The 22,917-nt window shown below is 59.9% G+C and overlaps 1 protein-coding gene across 3 annotated transcripts; it reads right to left on the bottom strand.

The window, feature by feature from the left end:
* Positions 1–381: 381 nt before the first annotated feature.
* SDC1 (syndecan 1) lies at positions 382–22,689 on the bottom strand. 3 transcript variants are annotated; one of them, XM_038560853.1, is made up of 5 exons: positions 22,473–22,689; positions 4,091–4,172; positions 2,709–3,187; positions 1,930–2,065; positions 382–1,805 (listed from the first exon to the last, which is right to left on the bottom strand). In XM_038560853.1, the coding sequence occupies exons 1-5, from the start codon at positions 22,536–22,538 to the stop codon at positions 1,636–1,638; spliced, it is 933 nt and encodes a 310-aa protein (XP_038416781.1). In that variant the 5' UTR covers positions 22,539–22,689; the 3' UTR covers positions 382–1,635. The 3 variants fall into 3 exon arrangements, with proteins under 3 accessions (XP_038416781.1, XP_038416780.1, XP_038416782.1); XM_038560852.1 differs by lacking the exon at positions 22,473–22,689 and adding an exon at positions 10,727–10,828; XM_038560854.1 differs by lacking the exon at positions 22,473–22,689 and adding an exon at positions 8,921–8,947.
* Positions 22,690–22,917: the final 228 nt, after the last annotated feature.

The following is a 22,917-nucleotide window of genomic DNA, read 5'->3' on the forward strand; positions in this document are numbered from 1 at the left end:
AGAGGAGGTCCGTCCGAGGTGTCTGAGAGGCAGGCCTTGGCTCCGGGCCTCGTGGGGCTGGCGGCCTCCGGTGAAGCTGGGCCGGAGCCATCACAGCTTCTCAAGCCATTTCGGAGACGGTGCTTCAAGCTTGGCAACACGGAAATCTCTATCAGGCCTTATATAACCTTGGTTGGACCTACTGACCTCCAGAAGAATTTCAGCAAAGACAAAAAACAAAGAGCAAACAAACCAGAGGGACTCTGGCCCCAGAATCCCTCCCCACGGGAAAGATAAAGGCACAGAGTTTTTAGCCAAGTTTCCCAATATCGTTTGTGTTTAGAGAGCAGGCTGGTCACGTCCACACGACCAGCACAGAGAGAAGAAGCAAAGGCAGCAGAGTTCACATGACTACTTTATATTAAAGTTTATTACATTTGGAAAATCTACTGTACAGGGAAAAACCCATTGGATTAAGTAGAGTTTTGCCAAAAGCAAAAGACTATCACTCTTTGGAACATTCCTGATTCCAGCCCAGGGCAGGGCCACAGGAGCTAATCAAAGGTGAACCTGGTCCTCTGTGGATCAGCTCCGTGCCAGGTGTGCCCAGACCCCTCTCGTCACCTTCTGGAGGAAAAATGTCCCCCAGAGACTTTTTCTCTGGGGGACCAAAGGGAGGGCTGGGTCCGTAGGAGGTTCTCTGGGCCCACTGCCACTTCGCCCACCCGACGGTCCTCTCTCTCCTCGGTCCCCAGCCAGAGGTGCCAGGATTCCATTCTCACGCAGCTCCCCCATATGACAGCGGCCCCGAGTCCATGGGCATAGGCCTGACCGCTCCAGAGGCAACTGCCCACGGCAGCCAGGACCAGCCAGCCCACCGCCGGGGCCACAGACACACATTCCATACCCTGTTGCACACGTGAGTGACAAAATCAGAGACAACACACAACATAGGCCTATATGTTGGCTTCCAGATTTGGTTCTCCTAGTTTAAAAAAAAAAAAAAAAAAAAAAAAAAGTCTTAACCCTGGATGCTTGTCTCCTCGCCGTAGATTAGGGAAGCAAGATGGGAGTAATCGAATCAACTTACTTAACTTACCGCAGAAGTAACAAAGTCTACTGGGCTATGAACAAAGAAACTAGAGGAAACATGTGCAAAAACAAGTTGATATCTAAATGAGACCTCCCCACAAAACAATGTGAATCTGGTGGAGCTCTGCACTCCTCTCCCCGCCACTCGGGGGGGAGGGGGACGGGGGTCGGGGGGTAGAAATGCCCCCAGACCCTTGGTCTCCACCAGCAAGTGCTACAGATGTGCCAGCCCTCAGCCAGCAGGCCCATCCAGGGGTGAAGCGGCGGGGTCCCCTTTCTCTCCAGAGTTGGGTCAGGGGAGGGGCTGCTCCAGGTAGGAGAAACTGAGTCAGAATGAGGAGATGCCAGGTGCTGGCTGTGGTGGAAAGGTCACGCGCGAGAAAGCCCCTGCGCCCAAGTCTCCAGGCAGAAGTCAGAGAAGCAGAGTCGAGAGCCCCCAGCGCGCCCCGGAAGTCCGTGGGCAGGGAGCTGGGGAGGCGGCATGGTGGCAGGGCCTGCAGTTCTTCATGGAAGAGGCAAGTGGGGGCCTAGCGAGTGGCAGGGGGAGGAGGAGCCCGGTCCCCGTCAGGCGTAGAACTCCTCCTGCTTGCTGGGCTTCTGGTAGGCTCCGCCGTTGGCTTGTTTGGGCTCCTCCAAGGAGTAGCTGCCCTCGTCCTTCTTCTTCATCCGGTACAGCATGAAGCCCACCAGGCACACGGCGAAGATGAGCCCCACGAGGCCTCCAGCGATGACCCCTGTGGGAGGCAGGGAGGCCAGCTCCGCTCGGTGCTCCTCCCAGTAAACAGCCAGCCCCCCAACACCAGGCAGCCCTCCAGGTGGCCGCGGTCAGACCACCCCCCCCACCTGAGAGAAACTCACCTCCCAGCACTTCCTTCCTGTCCAGGAGGCCCTGTGAGGCCCCCGTGGCCCCACGGTCCACTGGGGGTTGATTCCGCTGGTCAGGCTCCACAGCTGTCCCGGCCGTGTTTTCCCCAGATACGTCAAAGGTGAAGTCCTACGGGAGGCAAGGGACAGTCTCAGGCCGGGGTGGGCCACTGCCGGCGGCGGCATCCACATCCAGTTTTATTTCCGAACCCAGAAGCAGCTCGGGCCTCCCTGGTCACTGCAGCCACCGGCTCAGACACACCGAGCCCAGACTTCCCGGACCCCAAAGTCAGGCACCTCTCATCGTATCACCCCAGACCCTGGCTGGACTGTGGCAGTGACGTCACACCAAGTGATACAAAGCAACAGGTATTTATATGAAAATAAATAGGCTCGTGTTCATGTTAAGTGTAAAATCACCACGATTAGAAGACAGAAAGACAAAAAAAAAAAAAAAAAAAAAGACAGAAAGACCCAGTAGAGCCTTTACAGTCGCTCGCTTCAGTTTGGGGAGGACTGCTCTGCTCTGGTCTCAGGTCTAGCCTGTCCCCCCCACCCCACCCCCCGCCCCGGGGCTTGGCCCTAGACGCAGGGGAAGGTGGGACCTTGTGATCCTTCCTCACGGTGGGGAACAGGACATGCTTATGGGACACAGGGTGTTGGGTGTGCCAGATGAGCCAGCCAGCGCCCCTCAGCCCCCTGCACTGTGCTCCACCAGGTAGCAGCAGCCACCCCCGGCCCAGGAGACACGGGGGACCCCAGCGGGCACTCACCTGCTCCCCGGAGCCCTCTCCCGCCGGGAGCTGAGTGGAGACTCCGTCCTCGGCGGCCCTCTCGGTGGCAGAGGGACCTCCGTCCTCCACTCTCGGGGTGTGAGGGTCGAGCTGGCTGGGTTCTGCAAGAACCGAGATCTGATGGTGGTCAGGCTGCGCGTCCCTGTGGGGATGGAGGGTGGCAGGGCCCTGGGCCGTGGTGGCTCTGGCGGTCGAAGCCCTGTGAGTGGTGGGGTGCGGCGTGGTCTCGCTGGGGGGGTGGGCGGTCTCCTTCTCCCGGTCAGTGAAGCCGGGCTCCGCCTCTGCCACGAGCACGGCCTCTCCCCCCTCGGGGCCCTCTCTGGTCAGCAGGATGGACGTGGAGCTGTCGATGTCATCCGCGCCGGTGGGCTCCTGAGCCGTGGGCATGGCCGTCAGAAGTGCCATGTCCTTCCAGGTGGACGGGGTCTGCTGTGACAAGGTGATGTCCTGCAGAGCACCTGGAGGCCCAGAAGCAGAGCTCGTTGGAGCGGGGAAGGCCCAGAACATCTGGGGCAGCAGAGCTCACCCGGGCAGGATGGCAGGGACACGGGCCCGCACTCCCACCAGCAGAACAAACCCTCTCGTGAGCAGCTGGTTCCCCAGGGTAGAACCAGGTGAGGCTAAAGTCAGCTTTGGAAATTAGAGGAGGAAAGCTGCTCTTTCTCCAGCATGTGCCTGGGGACAGCATGGTCCCTGGTGCCAGGACACATCTAGGCCATCAGGGAAGGAACCTTTCCTGTGGCTGCTGGAGCCCACTCCCTGGGTGGGGAGCCTGAATGCCCAGTCCATGGTACACACACCTCTCTGGCCTCCTCCCTATCCACCTGCCCTCTCCCCAGAAAGGCCCAGCCCCCCAAGAACAGAGGCCTGTGCCCCACCTTCCAGCTCCCAGGCCCCTACCTTGGCCACTTTGCCCACGGATGGCCTCAGCCCTCTTCCAAAATCCTGCTGAAGAGCCCCATCCCTGGGAGGCCTCCCTGATCACCCCTGGCTCAAGGACTTCACTCCCCCAGGGAAAGAAGAGGGCGAGATGAGGGAGCATCACAGAAGATCTACACCCCACTAGGCTCTGTGTTACTTTAATATCTTCCAAAAGTCTTACGAAGTCAAGATACACTCCCATTTTACAGATGAAGAAATAGAAGCCCAGAGAAGTCCACCTTTTCAAAGATTGCCCAGGGAGTTAGGAGAATAAGAGCCCAAGTCTCCCCAACAAGGCCCCCAGGGCCTCCTGGAACCCCAGCATTCACTCCTCCAGCCTATACATGCCTTCTCCTTGCAGCGTGGACCCCACTCTCTTCCCTAGCATCACCCTCCAGGCCCAGCCAGGGGGCTGCCTGCCTGCCGTCACATCCACTCACCTGCACCGGAGCCAGAAAAGTTGTCAGAGTCATCCCCAGAGCCATCTTGGTCTTCGGGGGGCACATTTGTGGCCACAATTTGCTAGAAAAGGATCAGAAAAGGGTATGAGTGGAGGCTTGGCTGAGGCCCTGCTACTCTGGGGTCCCTGTCCTAGACAGCTGGGTGAGCTGCCCCCCTCCACACAGACACAGCACAGGAAAGACACCTGTGTGTTTGGCTCTAGGACCCTCAGCTCAGGGCAGCCCTCCAATCCCCCACAAACCCCTGAATGATACGACGACACAGCTCTGTGCTGGGGGTGCAAAAACACATGAGAAGGGGCAGGGTTCTTGTCCCAAGAAGCGCAGTCTGGTAAGGGAGCCCCAGACCTCCTAGAAGAACAGCAGAAGATGCCATTACTGGGAACAGAGGCCACAGCCCCAGTGGGACCTGTGAGCTCACCCGACACTGAAATCAGGTCTTGGGGCCATCAGGGTCCAATACTGGGGTTTTTTAGAGCTCCAGAAATAACCCCCCAGTAACCTGACTCCAGAGCGGCACTGTCCAAGCATGCTGGGCATCAGGGTATGGACATCGAGAGCCTCCCGGGAGAGAGGTCAGGGATGGTCACAGGAGGAGCTGTGCTGAGAGGCAGGGCTGCCCGCAGAAGACAGCCCCAGGCCTGGCCACACTGTGTCTTCCTGCACCTGGCCTGTTTTCTCATCCATGGGAAGGACTGGGTCCAGACCCCCTTGGGGAAGGAAGGACAGGATGCCCTTTAGGCTGGGGACAGATGACACTGATCTAGAAGGGGTCCTGCACTCAGGAGGCACCGATAAATGGGCTGCTGGCCTGGTAGGGACCTGTGTGCAAACAGCTGTCTCAGCCAGAACAAAAACTGAATAAAGAGGCAGAGCAGCACAATTCAGAGCACACGGGTTTAGAGACCCCCTAACCTCAGCCACACTAGCCTGAGGTAAATCTCTTATAGCCTCATTTTACAGTCTCTCCATCTGTAAAATGGGGGCGGTAGTAATACCTACATTCCAGGAAAGTTGCAGAAATTCAATGAGGTCACGCACATGAAGAACCTAACAGAGCCTTGGCCTGCAGAAGGCCCCCGACCTACCGCAGCCACTGCTCTAACCTGGGGAGCGAGAGCCGCTCAGCATGGATAAGAGGATTCTGGTGCCTGCTGGGAAGAGATGGGATGGAGGTGGTAGGGTTTCGGAAGAGCGGCAGGACGGGGCCAGGTGACAGGAGGCTCTGCATAGACTTGTCAGAGGCGGGCTCTGGCCCAGGCAGCAGGCCTCCTCCGGCCGAGAGGCCTCGCCGGGTCCTGGCCACAGGCCACAGAGCTTCACTCTTGAATGGAGCAGAGCAGGGAGGCACAAGCAGGACCTTTGGCCTCCTGAGGCTGCCTGGGGCAGCACTGGACCAGGTGCAGGCTTGGCGGCCAGGGGCTCAGGTCAGAGGGAGGCTTCACACACGTGTAGAAACCACCAGGCTAGAAATACCACTGAGCTTCCTCTGAAAGTACAAAACCCAAATACCTCTCCCCTCACCCCCAAGAAAACGGTTCTGGCCCCAGAAAGGCCTGTCTGAGCTCTCGTGGCCCATCTGAACAAACTCCCGTAGTCTGGGCCCTCCACCTGCACCTCAGGCCACATCCTGCATGCGCTGGCCCCAGGTGGTGCTGCCGACACCTGTCCCCCTGTCCCGTCTCCACACCTGTCTTCGAAGCTGCGCTCACCTCCCCTAAGCCCGTACCCTTCAGTAGCAAAGAATACTGCTCACCAGGCAGAGAGTGGGTACCCCACCCCAACATGCATGCCAGGCCCCAGCAGACGGATTCCCACCAGGCAGCTTGCCTGGGGGCAGGGGGAGCAAGCGTTCAGGGGACCCCCACCCCTCCAGTGCTTCCACCTGCCATCACGACTCCCAAGGAGGCCCCAGAGGATGAGCAGAGCAGCTCTCCCAGTGCACTGACGGCGTCCCAGAGAGGATGCTTAACGAGGAGCATGATCAAGCCAGAGCAGCCTCAGCCGCGGAGCAACGAGAGCCAAATCCCCCAGCAGAAGCCGGAGTCTGGGGTCCAGGCCGTACCCCACAGGTGAGGGGAGGAGGCCTGCGGAGAACCCAGTGCAGCGGGACCCTGTCAACCTTGGAGGCAGACGCCAGGGAGGCCCAGCCTCTCACCTACACGGAGAAGCCCCAACAGGTTAGCAGTTTCCCAAGAACGGGGCCTCTTTCGCCACCAGGTAAGACTGTGGATCTGCCCAGTCCCTAAAAACAATTTGTTCCGTCAACTGGGCTCAGCTTATCCCTGTGCGATCTTGTTTACACAACAAGCTCTTGAGCAAACGCTTTCTCTGCTGAAACCAGCTCCCTGGCCTCAGGGCAGCCCCTCCCCTCTCGGGGCTGGGTCTCTACCAGGGGAAGGGCTGCAGTGACCTCCTGCTCCCCTCCAGCTTGAACCCTGGTTGAGGACCTCAGCTCCCTGGGGAGGAATCAGCAGAAACTGCTCGGTCTGAACTTGGATCACTCGGTGCCCGCTGACTCTGGCATTTTGGGTGAGACTTCCAGTTTCACTTAGGCAGCTATGCTAAGGGCCTGTGGCCAGCTGCCCAAGACCTCCTGCAGCGCTGCCTCCGCCGGGGGTCCCTGCAACACCATGTGGCCACAGCCCCTGGGGCTGCTTAGGGACAGGTTGGCCCAGCTTGGAACCCACCTCAAGCAGCCTGGGAAGGTAAAGGCAGGCCAGCTCACACCTTTAATGGGGCTCCTTAGCCTGTGCGAGTCCTAGAAAGATCTACTTCTCATTGAACAAACCGAAACCCTTGTAGTAAGATCTAAGCACGTTCTGTTTGCTCAAAGTAATTAAGGGTCAATCTGCTCCCTCCCCACCCACAGCACAGACCCTTAAAAGCCCACTGGCCAGGTCTGGCTCCAGTGGAGGGCAGGGGTCATGGGGCAGACACAGGGAGGCTGGGGGACCCGGAGTATGAGAGGAACTTGGCCCATCTCCATCTCTGCCACCCTGGTCTGTGGCCACACCCGAACTGCGTGGAAGGGCTGGAGAGGGGACCCGGGTCAGGGCTCCAGGGGAGCAGGAAAGAGCGTATGAGAAACTGAGGCTTTCTCGGGCCCTGGAAACACTTTCTAGACCTTTCCACCTTTACCCTTTGGGGCAGGCAGGCCCGAGATTAGCAGCTCCCACAGATGAGGAACTGAAAACAGACAAGATGAGGGACTTGCCCAAGGCCACCGAGCTGTGGCTGCACGTGCTCTCCTCACCTGCCCGGCTCTCCCCCTCTCTGGCCCCAGAAGACCCCGTGGCTGACCCATCTACTTTAAGAGGCCTGTCTGTGCTCGCTTCCATAGCACAGATCCCAAGAGGCCAGTCTGGTCAGCCCAGCCGCAAGGGATGAGAGGGGCTACGGGATGACAGTATCACAGGTAAGAATCCCTGAGCCCTGCCCCAGCAGCCAAGGGGATCAGGGTGCCAGCCTACATCGTTTCTGAGCCACCAGGGGCTGGAAGTCTACATCGAGCTGCCACCAGCCATTCCCAGGAACGGATCAGGAGTCTGTGGGCAGAGGAGCTTCAAGAAGGCGGAGCCTCAAGCCCAGCCCTCCCTGGCCAGAGAGAGGGCCGCTGTCCTTGGCAACATCCATCTGAGCAGCCCCCTTGCCCTGGCCACCCCAGGAGCCTGGAGCCGTGTGGAAGCATCCCTCCGAGACACCTAGAGGACAAGGGCTCCATGGCTGGGTCACAGGTCCCACCCTTTGTCCACGAGTGGACATCTCGGAGGGGTTTAAGTGCAGACGGTGGACCCGGGGCTTCTAACTCTGGACGAACGGAAGAGGCCGCCTGTCCACCTGCTCCCTGGACTCCCGCCACCCCATCAACGGCAGCCAACACATCCAAAGACCTGTGGTCTCCACCCCACACCCTGAATCACTAACCATGTGTCCCCTGCTGCCTGACCTATGTGATGGATGAAGCACGAGTCCTCCGGGAAGCATTACTGAGTTCACTGGATGGTGCTGCTCTTTCAACCACACGCTGCTCAAAGTACAGTATCGCATAAGGAGGTTACGGGAGGGTGTTAAACTGGGTCCTTAACATCAAAAGGATCACCATCCAGGGGCTTTGGAGAGAAAAGACTTGGTCTGGTCCCAGTCCTGGCAAGCTCCCAGGGCACACAGCCAGGAGCCCCACCTTGGGCTTCCCAAAGGGAGACTGGGGCACAGAGGGTCACCCTCTAGAGACCCTGGGGCTGGGCCCCGAAGCCTCCAGGCAGACCTAGAGAGAGTAAGACAATGCTTGGCCCCAAGTCACCAACCTTAACCACGCTGGGGACCTCAGAGCGAGGCAGGCTCACTCATCCAGCAGGAAAGGAGGTTCAGGTATCTGTTGGCCGTATTTGTCCCAGTGGGGCGACAAAGCCCGGGCAGCTGAGCCAAGTCACTGAGTCCACAAGCCCTACTAGTGTCCAGGGAAGCCAAAGACAAAGAGGCTGGCCATGGCCTTTCCTAAGCAGCCAGCCTTGGTGCCAGCTTTGGGGCTGTTGACCTGAGGGGACCCGCTTCTCCTATCGCTCCCACCCAGAGGTCCCACGAGGCTGCAGGCATGCTCAGGAGGGTTAAGAGAGTCACAATTTTCTTTTTAAAGAAATCCTTACCCCCGTCAGTTTCTTGGTCAGATCTCTGGAACTAAGGAAAACGAGCCCCCTGCCTCCACCCCAACACACTGTCCCCCTAGAGTTCATAAGGCCTAAGGCCTGAGGCCTCTGCTACAGAACCCTAGCATATTCCCCCACCTATGCCTTAAGATGCCAAACTGACCCATAGTGACATGCAAACCACTGCCTTTGTCCAGGCCAGAGGCTCTCTTCCTCAGCGTCCCTGAGCATCACAGATCGTCAGGAGACGATCGGAGGTGAAGTCTTCTGAGCTCCGTCCCCGAGGCTGACTCAGTGGGTCTGGGACAAAGGCCCAGGGCTCTGGTGTTGAACAAAGTCCCCGCTCTCCTGTGGTGGTATGCAGACTCCACGTGGGAACAGTAACCTAGACAGGAAAACATCTAGCCTGGAGTTGCCCAGGACCTGGGCTCTGGGGGAGGCCAATCCTACAAAGGTCCCAAGACCCTCACTCAGGTCGTGCTCAAAGAGGCGGCACCAAATAGCAACAGACCCCCGTAGACAAGCCCTGGGGACGAAGGGACCCAAGATGGCTCTGGAACATTCTCTACCTTTCTGATCCATCCGCTCTCCGCACACAGTACACCAAGTGACTGCCTCATCTGCAAAAAAGCTAAGCGGAGCTAAGGAAATCCTGAACTTGCAGAGGCACGGGCCCTCCCATTGCTAGCAGCACACGCAGCAGCGGACAAAGCCCAGGCTGCGTCCAGCCCGTCCTGCCGGCCCAGGGCTGCCGGACCCCATGGTATCTCAGGCCTGAGGCACTGACCTGGCAAGAGGGGTGGGACCCCCGGGACGGGGCAGACCAGGGAGGGGAGCAGGGGCTGCAGAGCCTCACTGCAGCCTTTCAGGGACACCTGCCTGTCCAGGGAGATGGGGTGGGAGATGGGGGGGTGGTGGCAGGGGAAAGAATGTTGCAGAACACGAAGCCCCATTCCTGCGGCTCACCGAACACCTGGTGCCCTAAAGCAGGGGGTTTGTGACTCTGCTTTCCTCACCGGGGGCATCATTTGTACCCCCTCCTCTAGCCCTAGCTAACAAGGCCTATGCATGGACCTGAGGGGACAGGCCAGGCAGGTCACACTCAAAGCATCTTGGACCAAGTGTCTCACGGAAAGAACCAGAGCCAGGGGAGGTTGGGGGGGGGGGGGTTGGTCTGACCAGGGTGGCTGGCCCCGGGCAGGCCTAGCTCCATTGTTCCCTTGCCAGGGGACCTGGGCAGCTCTCTGCCTCTCTCTAGACAACAGGGGGGGCTTGGCTAGACCCTCAACTCCCTTAGTGCTCTAACGGGCTAGGCTGGGACGTGGGAGCAGTGCCCCCAACTCCTTGTCAGCGGGGCCAGAATGCTATAGGGGTGCTGCGTTGGCCACAGACAGCCAGGTTAGGTGGGAGGGGCAGGACTACAGGCCACAGCCAGGAAGATACCGGCTCTCCCCTGGCCCAGGATATCAGGGTGCTGGCAGATAAATCACTTTCTCTCCAAAGGCTTCTTTCCTCACTTAGGAGCTGCCAGGGAGACGTGCTTAGGGCACTGAGAGGCACGGATCTCCCCAGCTTTGGCCTCAAGACCCTGAGGACCCCACTTCAGATGACTCCCGGGGGGTAGGGGCCTCACCAGTGCCTCAGAGAAGCATCAGCGTTTCCGGCCTGACAGGCACGGGGACTTATCAGCTCAGTGTCTCTCTGCCAGAACCAAGTCAAGCTGGGACTTGCAGAGGGCGTGATGGGCATGGCCCAGGGCGGCAGGGGCCCAGGGAACAGCAGCAGGGTGACAGGGGGCTTATTCGGCCTTCACCCTGAGCAGCCATGAGGGCACCTAGGCCCCCAACCCCCATCAGCACTTCTACTGGCAGGAGCACCTTGCAGGGGACCTCCTAGGCATATAGCCTTCCCCGCAAACACACAACCCACCTGAGCTGTCCCTACCCTGCCACTCGGACGCAGAACTCACCATCTGGGGGATTCCAGGGCAGGGCCAGGGTGCAGAGCAGCATCCGCACTGAGCTTTAAAGTAGCCCTTTGCAGCAGCATTTCCCATGGCACTGAATGTTGGGCTTTATGATGGGACGCCTGAGGTCAAGGTCACAGAGCCCTTTGCCCTGGCTCGTTCTGCCCAACTCAAGTACCCAAGAGGACAAGGTTGTGTTGGGGAAGGACGGATCCTGGCAGCCAGTGCCAGGCCCAAGGCCCGAGCCAGGGGAGAGCTGCCACCAGCACCCCATACCCACCCCTCCACCGAGCTGGCGCCCGCTCGCAGCCCACGTGCTGGGACTCGTCTCGGAAGGGCCCAGCTGACGCTGGGTGTGGGGCTGCAGAGCTGGAAGACCAGTTCCTCTGCTTTCCCCGCCTGTGAGAGCCCTGGGCTGGGCGCTGAGCAAGGCTGCCGGCCTGGCCCTGCCAGCCTTTGTGGCCGGGGCCGCCCTGGGAGTCAGACAAGAGATGGCCAGGGGAAAGTGACCAAACCCAACACCAGGAAGACCTGGGTAGAGCCTGGGCTCTGTGCCCAACTTACTAGATGACCTTGGAAAAGACCTCGCTTCAAGTTCCCCATCTGTCCATTGAGTGACAGCAAGGGGACTCCTAGTTCCCAGTCCATGGCTGGGAGGTCAAGGTGCTCCAGCAGAGCCCACCTGAGGGGTACACCACAAACACGGCATTCGGCAGGGGGAGGACCCACCATGGCAAGTGGGGGGAGGGCACTTGACCAGAGTGACTCGGTGTCATTGCTCTCAGCTTCCCAAGGGTTACGGCCTAGGCAGCATGATGGAGATATTCCAAATCAAGACGACTCTGGGATGGCAACTGGCAACCCATGGGGACAGAGGGAGCAGCTGAGGCCTCCAGAGGCTTGTCCCTCCTCAGCCCTGGCTATCCTAACAAGACAGCTAAGACCAGAAGCTCAGGGTACGATTCCCCACCCAGCCATCACAGGTGCCCCCTTGCACTCCTCCCTGGCTGATTAACCCCCAGATTCCACCAGGCTTGGGGGCCTGACACTTTTGGCACATGGGCTTCTAGAGACACCCTCCCCCTACTCTGTCTAAATAAAGTATTGTCACAAGTTTCACAGACGCAGAAACTTGTAGCTTGCCGGACACCTGCAACTAGTCAGGGCTCCAGCTGCGAGTGTAAAGAATAGGAGCACTTCATCACCCAAATTTACCCAGTCAGCGTCCCTGCAGTTGCAGAGCATCCTCTTTAAAACACCTCTGGGAAAGGAAAAAAAAAAAAAAAGGCAACCTCTGGGAAGCCTATCCAGTGCTAGTCACTCACACTAGAGTATAAAGCACTTCTACATGGGGGGAGGGGCCCATTCTGGAACTGGGGCAGTGTGGGTGGGTAGGAGCTATGGAAGATGGGAAAGGATTACAAAAGAGAAGCTGGGAGATGCCAAGAGCAAATTTTTTAACCTGTGTCAGAATACGGTTGCCAGCCAACCCCATACCCAAGAAAGACTCAATTGCCTTTGTTCCCACTTTGAGCTACAGACATACATGGGTGCTCCTCCCACTTGCAGAAGAACGGACTAGCCTGGGATCCTGGCTCTGGGATAAAGTACAATCCAGACTGATTAGGCACTGAGGCTGCTGGCAGCCCAAAGACACAGGAAGGGCAGAGTGTCCTCGAAAGAGTCCCATGGGGGCACCCTGGCAGGGTGGAACTGGGAATTTGGGGCCTGAGCAACCCAAGGCAGAATTTTCCATGAAGACCAGATCTGAAGAGGCTGGGCTTGCGCCCCAGCTTATTGGTGGAATCTCACCTCAAACAGAGGCAAAGCAGCCTCAAGGCCCTCGACTGTCAACCTAACACCACCAGGGGCCTCCTGATGGCTGGAAGGCTCCCAGAGCCCCCCGTGCCCAGCGCCGAGCTCCAGGCGGTAGCAGCACCTGCACACAGATGCTAAGGCAACTGAAGGGAGGCTATGGATGCAGCCTTGGTCTTCGGAGCTTGGAGTCACCTGGGACAGGCAGGGGCCGTAACACCGCACTCAGGGCCCAGGGACAGTCAGGGGTGGAAGTAAGAACCTAAGGCTTTTAAGCTGGGCTGGGCGTTACTCGAAAATACTCAATACTCAGGTATTGAGAAATAGCTGAATTAGGCCTTACAGGGGAAAAAAATAGTTATTAGGGCTAATATTTATTGTGCACCACGTGCCAGGCACTAATCTAAGCACTGTAGCTGAATTAATCTTCACAATAACCTAAGGTGCTAGTACATAGCCATCCTCCAGATAAAGAAATTGAGGCAAAAGGGACAAATCGTTAGTCCAGGGCACGGGACCAATGAAGGGCCAGGCAATCGGCAGGCCTGTGTTAACCACCGTCAGTGAGGACCACGTGGCTCTCTCACCCACAGAAAGAAAAAGGCCATCATTTCCACGGGAGGTGGCACCAGGGCAGCGCAGAAGGAAGGACCACAGAAGTGGGGCCTCCCCGGCACCCGGCACCCTGTGGTGGTCCAGCCGAGCCGAGCTCCCTCTCCAGGGTGACCTTCAGTCTGCAGCCCTGCAAGCCACTGCCCCCCACAGTCTAGGGCCCTGCTCAACTGGCCCGAGCCCCTGCCCAGGTGCCGGGTGTCTGGCTGTCTCCTCCCCCTCCCCCCCACCCGGCCCAGCCCACACCTCCTTGGGGTCAGGAGCCAGCCCCTGGCCGAGGCTCAGGTGGAGGCGAGCAGAGTCTGGCCTGCCGGTGAAGACTCTTTCTGAGAAGGGGCAAAAGCCATGTTTTCAGCCCTGTGACATCAGCGCACCGGAGTCAGACCAGCCGGCCATTCACATGAAGTGACTGCACCCCCAGGCCAGGTCAGACTGTACTCCTTCCGCTGCCACTGCCACCAGGGGCTCTCCCCCGGGGACTCCCTACACAGTCTGCCTCCAAACTTCCCCTAGACTTATTCCTCTTGAGCCCAGGCAAGCAAAGGGCTCTCAATCATGCCACATACATTACTTCCTGGGGTCTTTTCAAAAGTCCTCCGAGGCATAAGAAAATGCCCACTTTACAGAAGAGAAAAGTGAGACTTAGGGAGACAGATAAAGAAACATGCCCAAGGTACCCGGGGAGGATGTGATGGAGCCTGGGGAAGATCTGAACTCCACCGGCTTGCTCTTCCCAGCCTCCACAGGACACCTCTCACTGCTCTGTCCCCAGTCCCTGGTGACACTCACCTATGCCGACTGGCCAGCCAGTTCTAGATCCCACCTGGCATCCCGGGCCCCACAGCTTCAGGACCCCGGAACCTACCCCAAGCATTCAGGCTCAGGCTGCTGGCATTCCACTGGGAGGAAAGGTGGACCAGGGTGTCCCTTGGATGCCCAGCCCCCAGGTAGGAGTCTGGAAGCAGGGCCCTGTTCTGCAGCGGGTAGAGGGGAGGGTGGGCGAGATCGCAGGTTCTCTGCTCCTCACACCATTCCCAGGACCCAGAGCTCAAGGCCTTCCCAGGACCTTACAACCAGGATGACCCCAGGGAAGCTTTACAAGCATGCTCCTCCTCCACGGCCCCCCTCTACAGGGTACCCCGAGCCCAGTGCCTGTGAAAGGCCAGAAAGAGGAGGCTGGGGCAGAGTCTGAGGAGCCCCCTTTGCCTAGGTGTGCCCACTGTCCCAGCCCACAGGCCCTGGCCAGCCTGGAGGTCTTCCGGACCAGGCGGTCCCCACATGGCACCCTGGAGGAGATGTGGTCACCACAGATGGCAGCACGGTGGCCCAGCAGTTCTCTCTGGGAGAAGGTGGAGCGACGTCAGCCCCAGCCACAGTCTCCGAGGCTCCCGAAACAACACCTGCAGCCTGGGGCCCTGCGAGCCCAAACCTGATCATGCATCTGTCGGGGACACTCCCCAGAGATGGGACTCCAAGGCCCCGGACAGTCTCTGGGGGAGCAGGGATGCTGACAAGCCATGGAGAGGAAAGCCAGTGCAGCCTCTGCACCTGACACTGTCAGGTCCCCGAGCAGGCAGGCGAGGCCCCGGGCGTCAGCGGCCACTGTGGTGTGGGTGGCACGGAACCAGCAGTCCTCGGGTCCCCCAGGGCCTCCCGCTGCCCGGCACGTGCTAGGTCTGGGGTGGACGAATGCGCCCAGGTCCTCCAGAAGCTCCCTCCTTACTGCCCCACATTCAACCCACCCAGGGCCAGAGGGGACCCAACAAGGGCTGGCGTGGCCACAGCAAGTGCCAGGCAGCCCCAAGTGGGAAAGCCTGTGGGTTCAATGTCACTGTGACAGGACAACTCTCCTAACACCCCTGGAGGTCAATGGTACCCACGAACGGTCCCGGAGCAGGCCTGACCGCCTCGGCCACCCCCGCTGCCCCCATCAGGGCACCACCACCCCTGCCACTCCCTTTGGCCAGAAAATGACCTGCCTTCTGGCCTGAGCTTCTCATCAGAAACTGCCGCGGGATTCTGGGATGAAGGCGTTCTCGGTGAATGACCTTTACAGACACTGCTCCCCTGGCCTGTCTGCACAGACCAACTCTCCTGTCTGGTCTGGTCCCAGTTAATGGCCACCCTCTCTTCCACCCGCCCCTGGACCAGGGACGAACCACTCCCCACCTGCACGGGGCTATGCACATGGCAGGCGTCCAGGCTCTAGGCTTTAGATCTGGTCAAGTCTGGGAGGGCTCATGACCCTCAGGGGTTAAGTAAGAACTCTCCTGGGCCAGCAGGAACAGAGATAGGCCCCACCCAGATGCCCACCAGTCCTGTGACACAATAGGACACCACAAACGCCCAGATGCATGAACACCCCAATGCAGGACGGTCACCTCGGCTTCTTTGCCCCCTCCCCCCATTTCACAGATGGGCTCACTGAGGCCAAGACAGGCTGTTGCACAAAGTCACTCAGCAGCAAAGAGGAGGGCCAGGTAGAAGGCAGGTAGCAGAGCCTTAGTCAGCCCCACTGGGCTGCTCCCCACCCCATGCCTGACACATAGTGGGCTCATGGTCAAGACTGGTTGGGTGAGTGTCAGGGGAGGATCTGTGGGCCTGGCACCATGACTCAGCTGACAAGTGGAGCGATAAACATAACTGCCTGCCCCACTGCCCCAACCTGCCCGACATGGCTTCCGTTCCTGCTGATGAACGGACCTGGGGCACTTGGCCAGGATGCCTGGGCGTGTGCAGAACATCACCAAGTCTGACCTTGCCCGGGGTCCCCTGTCCACCTCTGGTTCCCACACTGAGCTCTAAGTCCACCTCCTCCAAGCAGCCTGCCCTGCCCTCCACCCCCACAAATGACTCCTCAGCCAGGGAGTGTCCCCTCAAGTTCCCTGAAAAGAACAGCGGAGGACCCTAAGCCCCAGCCAAGTCCCCTATTGCCACCTCCACCCTCCCCAGGACAAGGTCTCTCTGCAAGCACATGGCCATCAGAGCGGAGAAAGGGGAAGGAGACGGCTTGAGCAGATGGGAGAACTGAGGTACAGAGCCAAAGACCTGTCCAGCCCAGTCAGGGCCTAAGCTGGGACTAGGAAGGATGGGTGTCCCGGCTGCCCTTCTCTGTAGGAGCAGCTTCCAAAGACTTTTTTTTTTTTTTAAAGATTTTATTTATTTATTCATGAGAGACACACACAGAGAGAGAGAGAGAGAGAGAGATAGGCAGAGGGAAAAGCAGGCTCCCTGTGGGGAACACAATGCAGGACTTGATCCCAGGATTATGGGATCACGACCTGAGCAAAAGGCAGATGTTCAACCACTGAGCCACCCAGGCACCCAGTCCAAAGACTTCTAACACCAGGGATGGAGGAACATCCGATTGCAGCTGAAGATGAAAAAGTCCACCAGGAGAGGAGAGGAGAGGGGAAGATCACTCCCTGGCTTCTGAAAAGGAAGCTGCAGACAGGTGGGAACCAGGTTCCCCCCAGAAACAGACTGCAGCCAAACCAGCAGGAGAGCCCAACAGGGAAACAGAGTCAGGACCACCCAGGCAAAGCTGCAACCCATGCTGCGTGTCCACCACCCCACACCTGCACGTATGTACACACACACTCATACACACGCAGCCTCTGGTGGGGCTGCCCCCCTCAGGGGCCTCACTAGAGTTTTCCCTGCACTGAAGGCCAGGGAAGCAGCAGCCTGTACCTACAAGGAGGCAGTCCGTGAAGCCATAAACAAATGCCAGGAGAAGAGAGGCCTTCAAGGAGCCCCAGAGGCAGGAGGGGGTGCATCCAGAAGCCTCCATGCACATGCATCATCAGCAGGAAACATCACGGGCAAACAGGTGTGTCGAGGAGCAGCCCTGGCCACCAGCCTTCCCCTCTCCCTATCCGTGGTTGGTCCCAAACCCAAGATTGGCCACTGCACTCCCTCCCTGCGCCCCTCTGGACACCCTGTCTCCCCAAACCTGCACAGCACCACGGGCAGCAGGACTTTCCAGAGCAAGCTCAGCCCATCTCCCCTCAGCACCTACCCCACCCCCCACCCCGGCACCCCCATCACCGGCCGCACTCCTCTGGGTCCCAGGGCACCGGCACGGGGAAGCCAACTAGGTGCCCCTGCCTCAGGCCCAGAAATACAAGGGGCCTTCTAGAGCCCCCTCCGCCACCAATGGTAGCTCCCCGAGGACAGGCAGGAGCAGTGCCTTTATGCACACCGAGCTGGTGTCCCAGGGCTGGCGCGACGATTGGAAGTTGCACAGCTGCCGTGGTGACCCGGGGCGCGGGGCCTTGCCTTTGGGGCCTCACACGTGCCTCCCTGTGTTGAGGGACACGCACATGCCTGCCCTCCGTGGGCGCCGTCAGGGTGCTCCCAGCCCGCGCACAGGGAGGTTCCAGAAGGCACACTCCCGTCTGAAGCCCAACGTCTGCTGGAACAGCTGAGGGAAATGACACCGTGCTGAATCTGTTCCAGGGCGCAGGATCCTGGCGCCAAAAGCCCTCTTTCCACAGACTCCCTTAATCCCATTCCTTCTCTCTAGACACTCTTAGGCAGGCCCTCAAGGGGGGGTGGGCTTTCAACCCCAAAATTCAAAATTGGTTGTTGAAAAGAAGGAAGAAACCAAGAAATTGTTTGTTCTGTAAAACTAGCAGGGATCCAGGGTTAGAAATCATTTAACGACCCATTCTCCTCAGGGCTACTCCTTCGGGGAGACCTAGTGTTGGGGGGGGGGGCAGCAGGGAACCCAGCACAGGAGCCAGGAGTCCTGGGTATCTGGTCACTTGGGTGGTACCATGGTGCCTGCCTCCCAAGCTTAAAAACGTTTCTATTAATCCCACAAATGTTCCCCTAGTGCCTAAGATAAAAGTCAGGGCAGACTGGCTGCTGCCCTGGGGACAAGCACGCAGGCACCATCCAAACATGGGGACACTTGCCCCAACAGGCCACTCTGCACCAAGCCGAGGACATATGGTCCCTGCATGGGCATCAGAAGCACATCCCACTCTCATCTCCTGGGTCCCACTGTTTCCTGACCTTGGCTTCTGGGAGCAACTCTTGCCTGTCCCTAAGCCACTGGATGAACTCAACCCAAGCCCAGGATTGCCAATGCTCAGGGTTCGCCTAAAGGCACTGTTCAGGCCAGCTCAGCCCAGCGCAGTGCCCCCTCCATCCAGCCCATGCACACCCACGGCTCCCTGGAATGCAGCAGCAAACACCCAAAGGGCCTCCTAGGGTTCAGGCAGCCTCCTGTGCTGGGCTTCACTGGGGAGACTCGACAGCCCATCCATCCATCCATCCATCCATCCATCCATGTCCCACCCATGTGCCCTCACAGATGTACAAATCCTGGTTCTCCCGCATCAGGGGCTCCCCTTGGAGGGGCTCACTTCTCTAGGCCCCATCCACAAAAGCAGGGCAATGACATATATCATAAAGGTTTGGGGTAAAGATGAAATAAGAATAGGAGAAAAGCATTGGGCGCTCAACAAGTAAAGGTACCAGGAATTCTCTCGATAGCTCCCTTTCTCTCCGGCACTTGCGTTTCCAAACCCTTTCAAAGTGCTCATTATGGAATGAATATGCAGTGACAGAAAGAGGCAGGGAGAACAGGTATGACGTCCGCTGTTCAGAGGACATCGAGACTTGGGGGTGAAGTGACTCACCCAAGATTACATGGTAAATTAGTGGCAGGGTTGAGGCTCGGTCCTGGGGCTCTACTGCATCCAAAGCTCTTTCTGGCCTGCCAAACAGCATGGGCGCACGCGGAAGGGTGCACTTCAATCCGAATAGAACATGGTGAAGAGAACAAGGGGCCTTCCTATCAGGATTTATAGCGAGTTAGCCTCGCCAGGCCCAGGCGACCTGGGACTCTCAAGTCACTTACAACTCAGAACCTGGGGTCATGGGGTGCCTCCTCCCAGAGGTCATTCACACCTGTCCATCGAGAGGGCCCGTGGGCACTTCCCTGGACAGCCTTTGTTATTCTAGGTACTATCAAGGACGCTGCAGAGATCCCAGCGGGGTTCACGGAGGCAGAAACTGTGCGCACCACAGATCATGAACATTACTCACAAGTGAGACTTGCACTCAGCACTGAAAACTCAGCGATCATTCTAATGAATGCGACTCGTGTCTTAGTACTGCTGGAGGAAAGTGCAAATTAGAACTCAACAGGAAAGCTGCTTGCTACACGTAGGCCCAGAACTGTCACCTCGGGCTGCGATCCCAGATGGAAGAAAAGAGCAAAGCAGGATGCAGAGTGTACCAACCTGGGGGCGCCCGGGACAGGGAGCAAGGTGCTCTTCGGAGCACAACCAACCTGGGAGATTAAATGCCTAATGTGACACAGTGACAACAAGGAGGACCCTAGCATCCCCAGATTAGGTTATGCTTAGTATTCTTTTGTTAATAAAGGAAGGAAAATAAATATTGCAGAGACCTGCCCAAAATAAGAATATTTCTGAGGTTAATATGGATTCTCAGCTCACTAAGAAAACCTGGATACCAAGGATACATCGTTCCCAAGGGATTTCAGAATCCGAAACTCTGCAATAGGAAACAGTCCTCTATAAAATACTACAAAATTCAAGCTTTTCACTAATTCTTTCCAGGCCTCTCTCCTTTCTCATCCCTCTCCCCACCAATCTCAGTTAATGAGGTTTTATTGGAACCCACCATGAGCCACAGGTAGAGACTTAAAACAGCTCCACCCTCCTGGTGGAGCTGAAGCCAGGAGTGACATCACCTCTAGAAGGCTGGGAGCCCAGGAGGAGGCAGTTAGCGCCTCCCCCACCTCACCCCCCCAACTCCGCCAGGCCTTTGGGAAATGTCTCTACTAGCCCCCATAATTAGGGCAAAAAGGGATTTTATGCCTTTCAAGAAAGAGAAAAGGGAAGGAAAGGAAAACAGCAAATAACTATTCCAGAACAAGCAATTTTTCTGGCATGGAAGAAACAAAAGACCACGGGAAACACACACGCACAGAGAACCCTTTTTAGACAAACCTGTTCTTGTCTCTTGGGAGTGGTTTCAAGCAACCTCCTGCCCTAACAGCCTTCCCTTGTCCATTCAAAATCAGGTGCCCAGGATCACGCCCTACCTCACCGGTCCCCAGGGGGTTCTGATCTGCTTCCCACTGGGACCAAAGTGGAACCCTGGGAGAGGACCAAATCTCTGCAACCTAGAGACCTCCTCCTATTTTCGGCAAACCCCATTGCCTCATTTCTTTTAGGAAGGGCCGTTGGGGGGGGGGGGTCCTCTACGCCACTTGATTCCCACTTTTAACCCAACAGGGACACCCATAGTAGGAGAAAAAAGGCAGGACTGGGAAAGAGAAAACACACTTTATAAAAGTAAAAAAAAGAAAACCTGAGCTCCAAGCCAAGGTCTAACCCCAAAGCTTAGTGCTCCCAGGCTCCACTCAGCCACCCCCTCCAGGAAGCCCTCCCACCACCACATTCTAAGGAGACTCCCTCCTTCCATCCTTTCCCTCTTGAGACTCAACTGCCTCCCAGTCCTGAGTCTCCTTCTGTAACGTGTCAAAGTTTCTAGGCCAAGATATAATGCCTCCTCCTACTGCGGCATGTGCCGTTACCCAGTACACAGGAAACTCTGGGGAGACCGGTCCACACAGAACCTCACAACCCATCTGCCTCCCCCATGTGACCCGGGCTCTGGGATCCCAGCTCGCAATGCCAGCTTCAACCAAGGTGGGCAAAAGAACCAGCAAGCGCCCTCCTCCCCATTCTGGCTGGAAATGGGTGGAGAACCCGACCTCAGCAGCCTCCGCGGAGGCCCACTCTTGGGCCTGGAGAGAGAGGGGGGCAGCCAGGGAAGGCGGCCAGGTGGCCACGGAGGTAAGCCGCACACCTCCGCTCCCCTCCCCGGCTCGAGACAAAACCCGAGTCTCGCAGAGGCTGCGACCTAGTCAGAGAGGAAGCCAGATGCCAGCTTCTTGGACCCGAGGGCCAGGAATGCACCCGGGAGGGCGCTCAGAAATCCCATCTGTCCCCATGGCTCCCCGGGCTTGGCACCCTCCGTCCGCAACTCCGGCTCGTCAGCAATTCCAGGGGCACCGGGGCCCTGCTCCGGGCTCCAAACGGGCCCAGACGCAACGGTCGCCCGGAAGGCCGGGGCAGCCCCGCACCTGAGCCAGACCCTGGGAACCCCCGAGAGCGAAGGGACAGCCCCAGGGCGGCTCACGGGGCCGGCGTCGCCGAGCCTCGCGCAGACGCCACTTTCCCGGGGGAGGGCCCGGCCCCCGCCGCCCCCGCCCACGTGCCTCCCCGACCCGGGCCGGCCGAGCGGTCCAGATGGGGTGGCCGGAGCCCGCCACGTCCGGAAGGGGTCGAGCCCGGCCGCCCGCCCCGTCCCGGGGGCGCTGTGGGGCTGGGGCGGACGCGGGCAGCCGCGGCAGCGCTGACACCTGGCGGCCGCCCAGGTCCCGGCCGCGGCGGGCGGCGCCCAGGAAAGGGTTACAGGGGCCGAGAACAAAGCGCCCCCGGTGGGGAAGGCGGGCTAGCGGACGGCGGCGGGCGGAGATCGCTTTCGGGGGCCCTCGGGGGCCCGCGCCTCGCCGGCGGTGGCTGCTGGGTCCTCCCCAAAGCCCCCCCCCGCCCCCGCCACATTTGCCCGTCGCTGCCCCTGGTCCCCGGGGCGGGCCGCGGACCCGCCTTCCCCGCGCGCGGCCGCAGCACAAAGCCCGGCCGGGGGGGAGGGGAGGGGAGGGGACGGGAGGGGAGGGGAGGGGAGGGCAGGGAAGGGCCCTGCGGGTCCCCCCGCCCGGACGCCGGCCGGCACCGCGCGCCCTCCGCGGGCGGCACAACTTCTGCGGCCCCGAAGTTGGGTTCCCGCGGGGCTCCGGCGTCCGGGGGCCAACTTCCCGGAACCCCCGCCCCCGCCGCGCCCCCCGCGCCCCCCGGCCCCTCCGCCAACGCGCCCCCGCCGCGCCCTAACTCGGGCCGGGCGCTCGGGGCGTCGCGGCCGGGGTCGCTGCACCCTCCCGGGCCGCCGGCGGGAGCCCCGGCCGCTGCGGCGCCCCGAGTGCCCGGAGGGGAGCCGGCGCCCCGCGGGCTGGCGGGCTCCGACGCAGGCGGGGCCCCGGCGCGGGCTCCTCTCCGCGGGGCGCCCGAGCCCCCCCCAGCGCGGCGCCCACCGACGGCGGCGGCGGCGGCGGCGGGGGCGCGAGCCCGGCTCTCGCGGTCACCGCCCCGGGCCCGGCCGGCCAGCGCGGGAAGGCAAGCCCCGCTCCCCTCCCCCCACGTGCCGCCGCGGCTCCCGCGGCTCCGCAGCACCGGCTTCCCGCCGCTCCCCGCCCGGCCCGGGCCGCACTCACCGGGAGAGCCGGCTGCAGGCGCAGCGCCAGCGCGCACAGCCAGAGCCACAGCGCCGCGCGCCTCATGCTGCCCGGGCCGGCGGCGGGAGCGCGGGGGCTGCGGGGTCGGACCGCGCGGGGCTCCGGCCGGGCCGCCGGGTCGCTGCCGCCGCACCCTCGGGCGATGCCCCGCGCGCGGCGGTCTCCGGCGAGGCTGCGGGACCCGCTGGCTGCAGTCCGCTCGCGGCCGCCCGACTCCTCCGCGCGCGCCTCCCGCCCGCACCGCTCCCGCCGAGCTCCGCCTTATAATAAACCCACAGGCCCTTAGCCGTTGCAAGAACTAGCCCCCCACCCCCAGCTCGCCGGGTCTCGGGGCCAGCCCAGTCCCCACCCCCAGGACCCCGCCCCCTGAGCCACCCAGCCCGGCCCCTTGGAGCGCCCCGCCCCCGGCGCCCTGGCCCCGCCC

This window comes from Canis lupus, chromosome 17, assembly GCF_011100685.1.
Source record: "Canis lupus familiaris isolate Mischka breed German Shepherd chromosome 17, alternate assembly UU_Cfam_GSD_1.0, whole genome shotgun sequence".
NCBI lineage: Eukaryota > Metazoa > Chordata > Mammalia > Carnivora > Canidae > Canis > Canis lupus.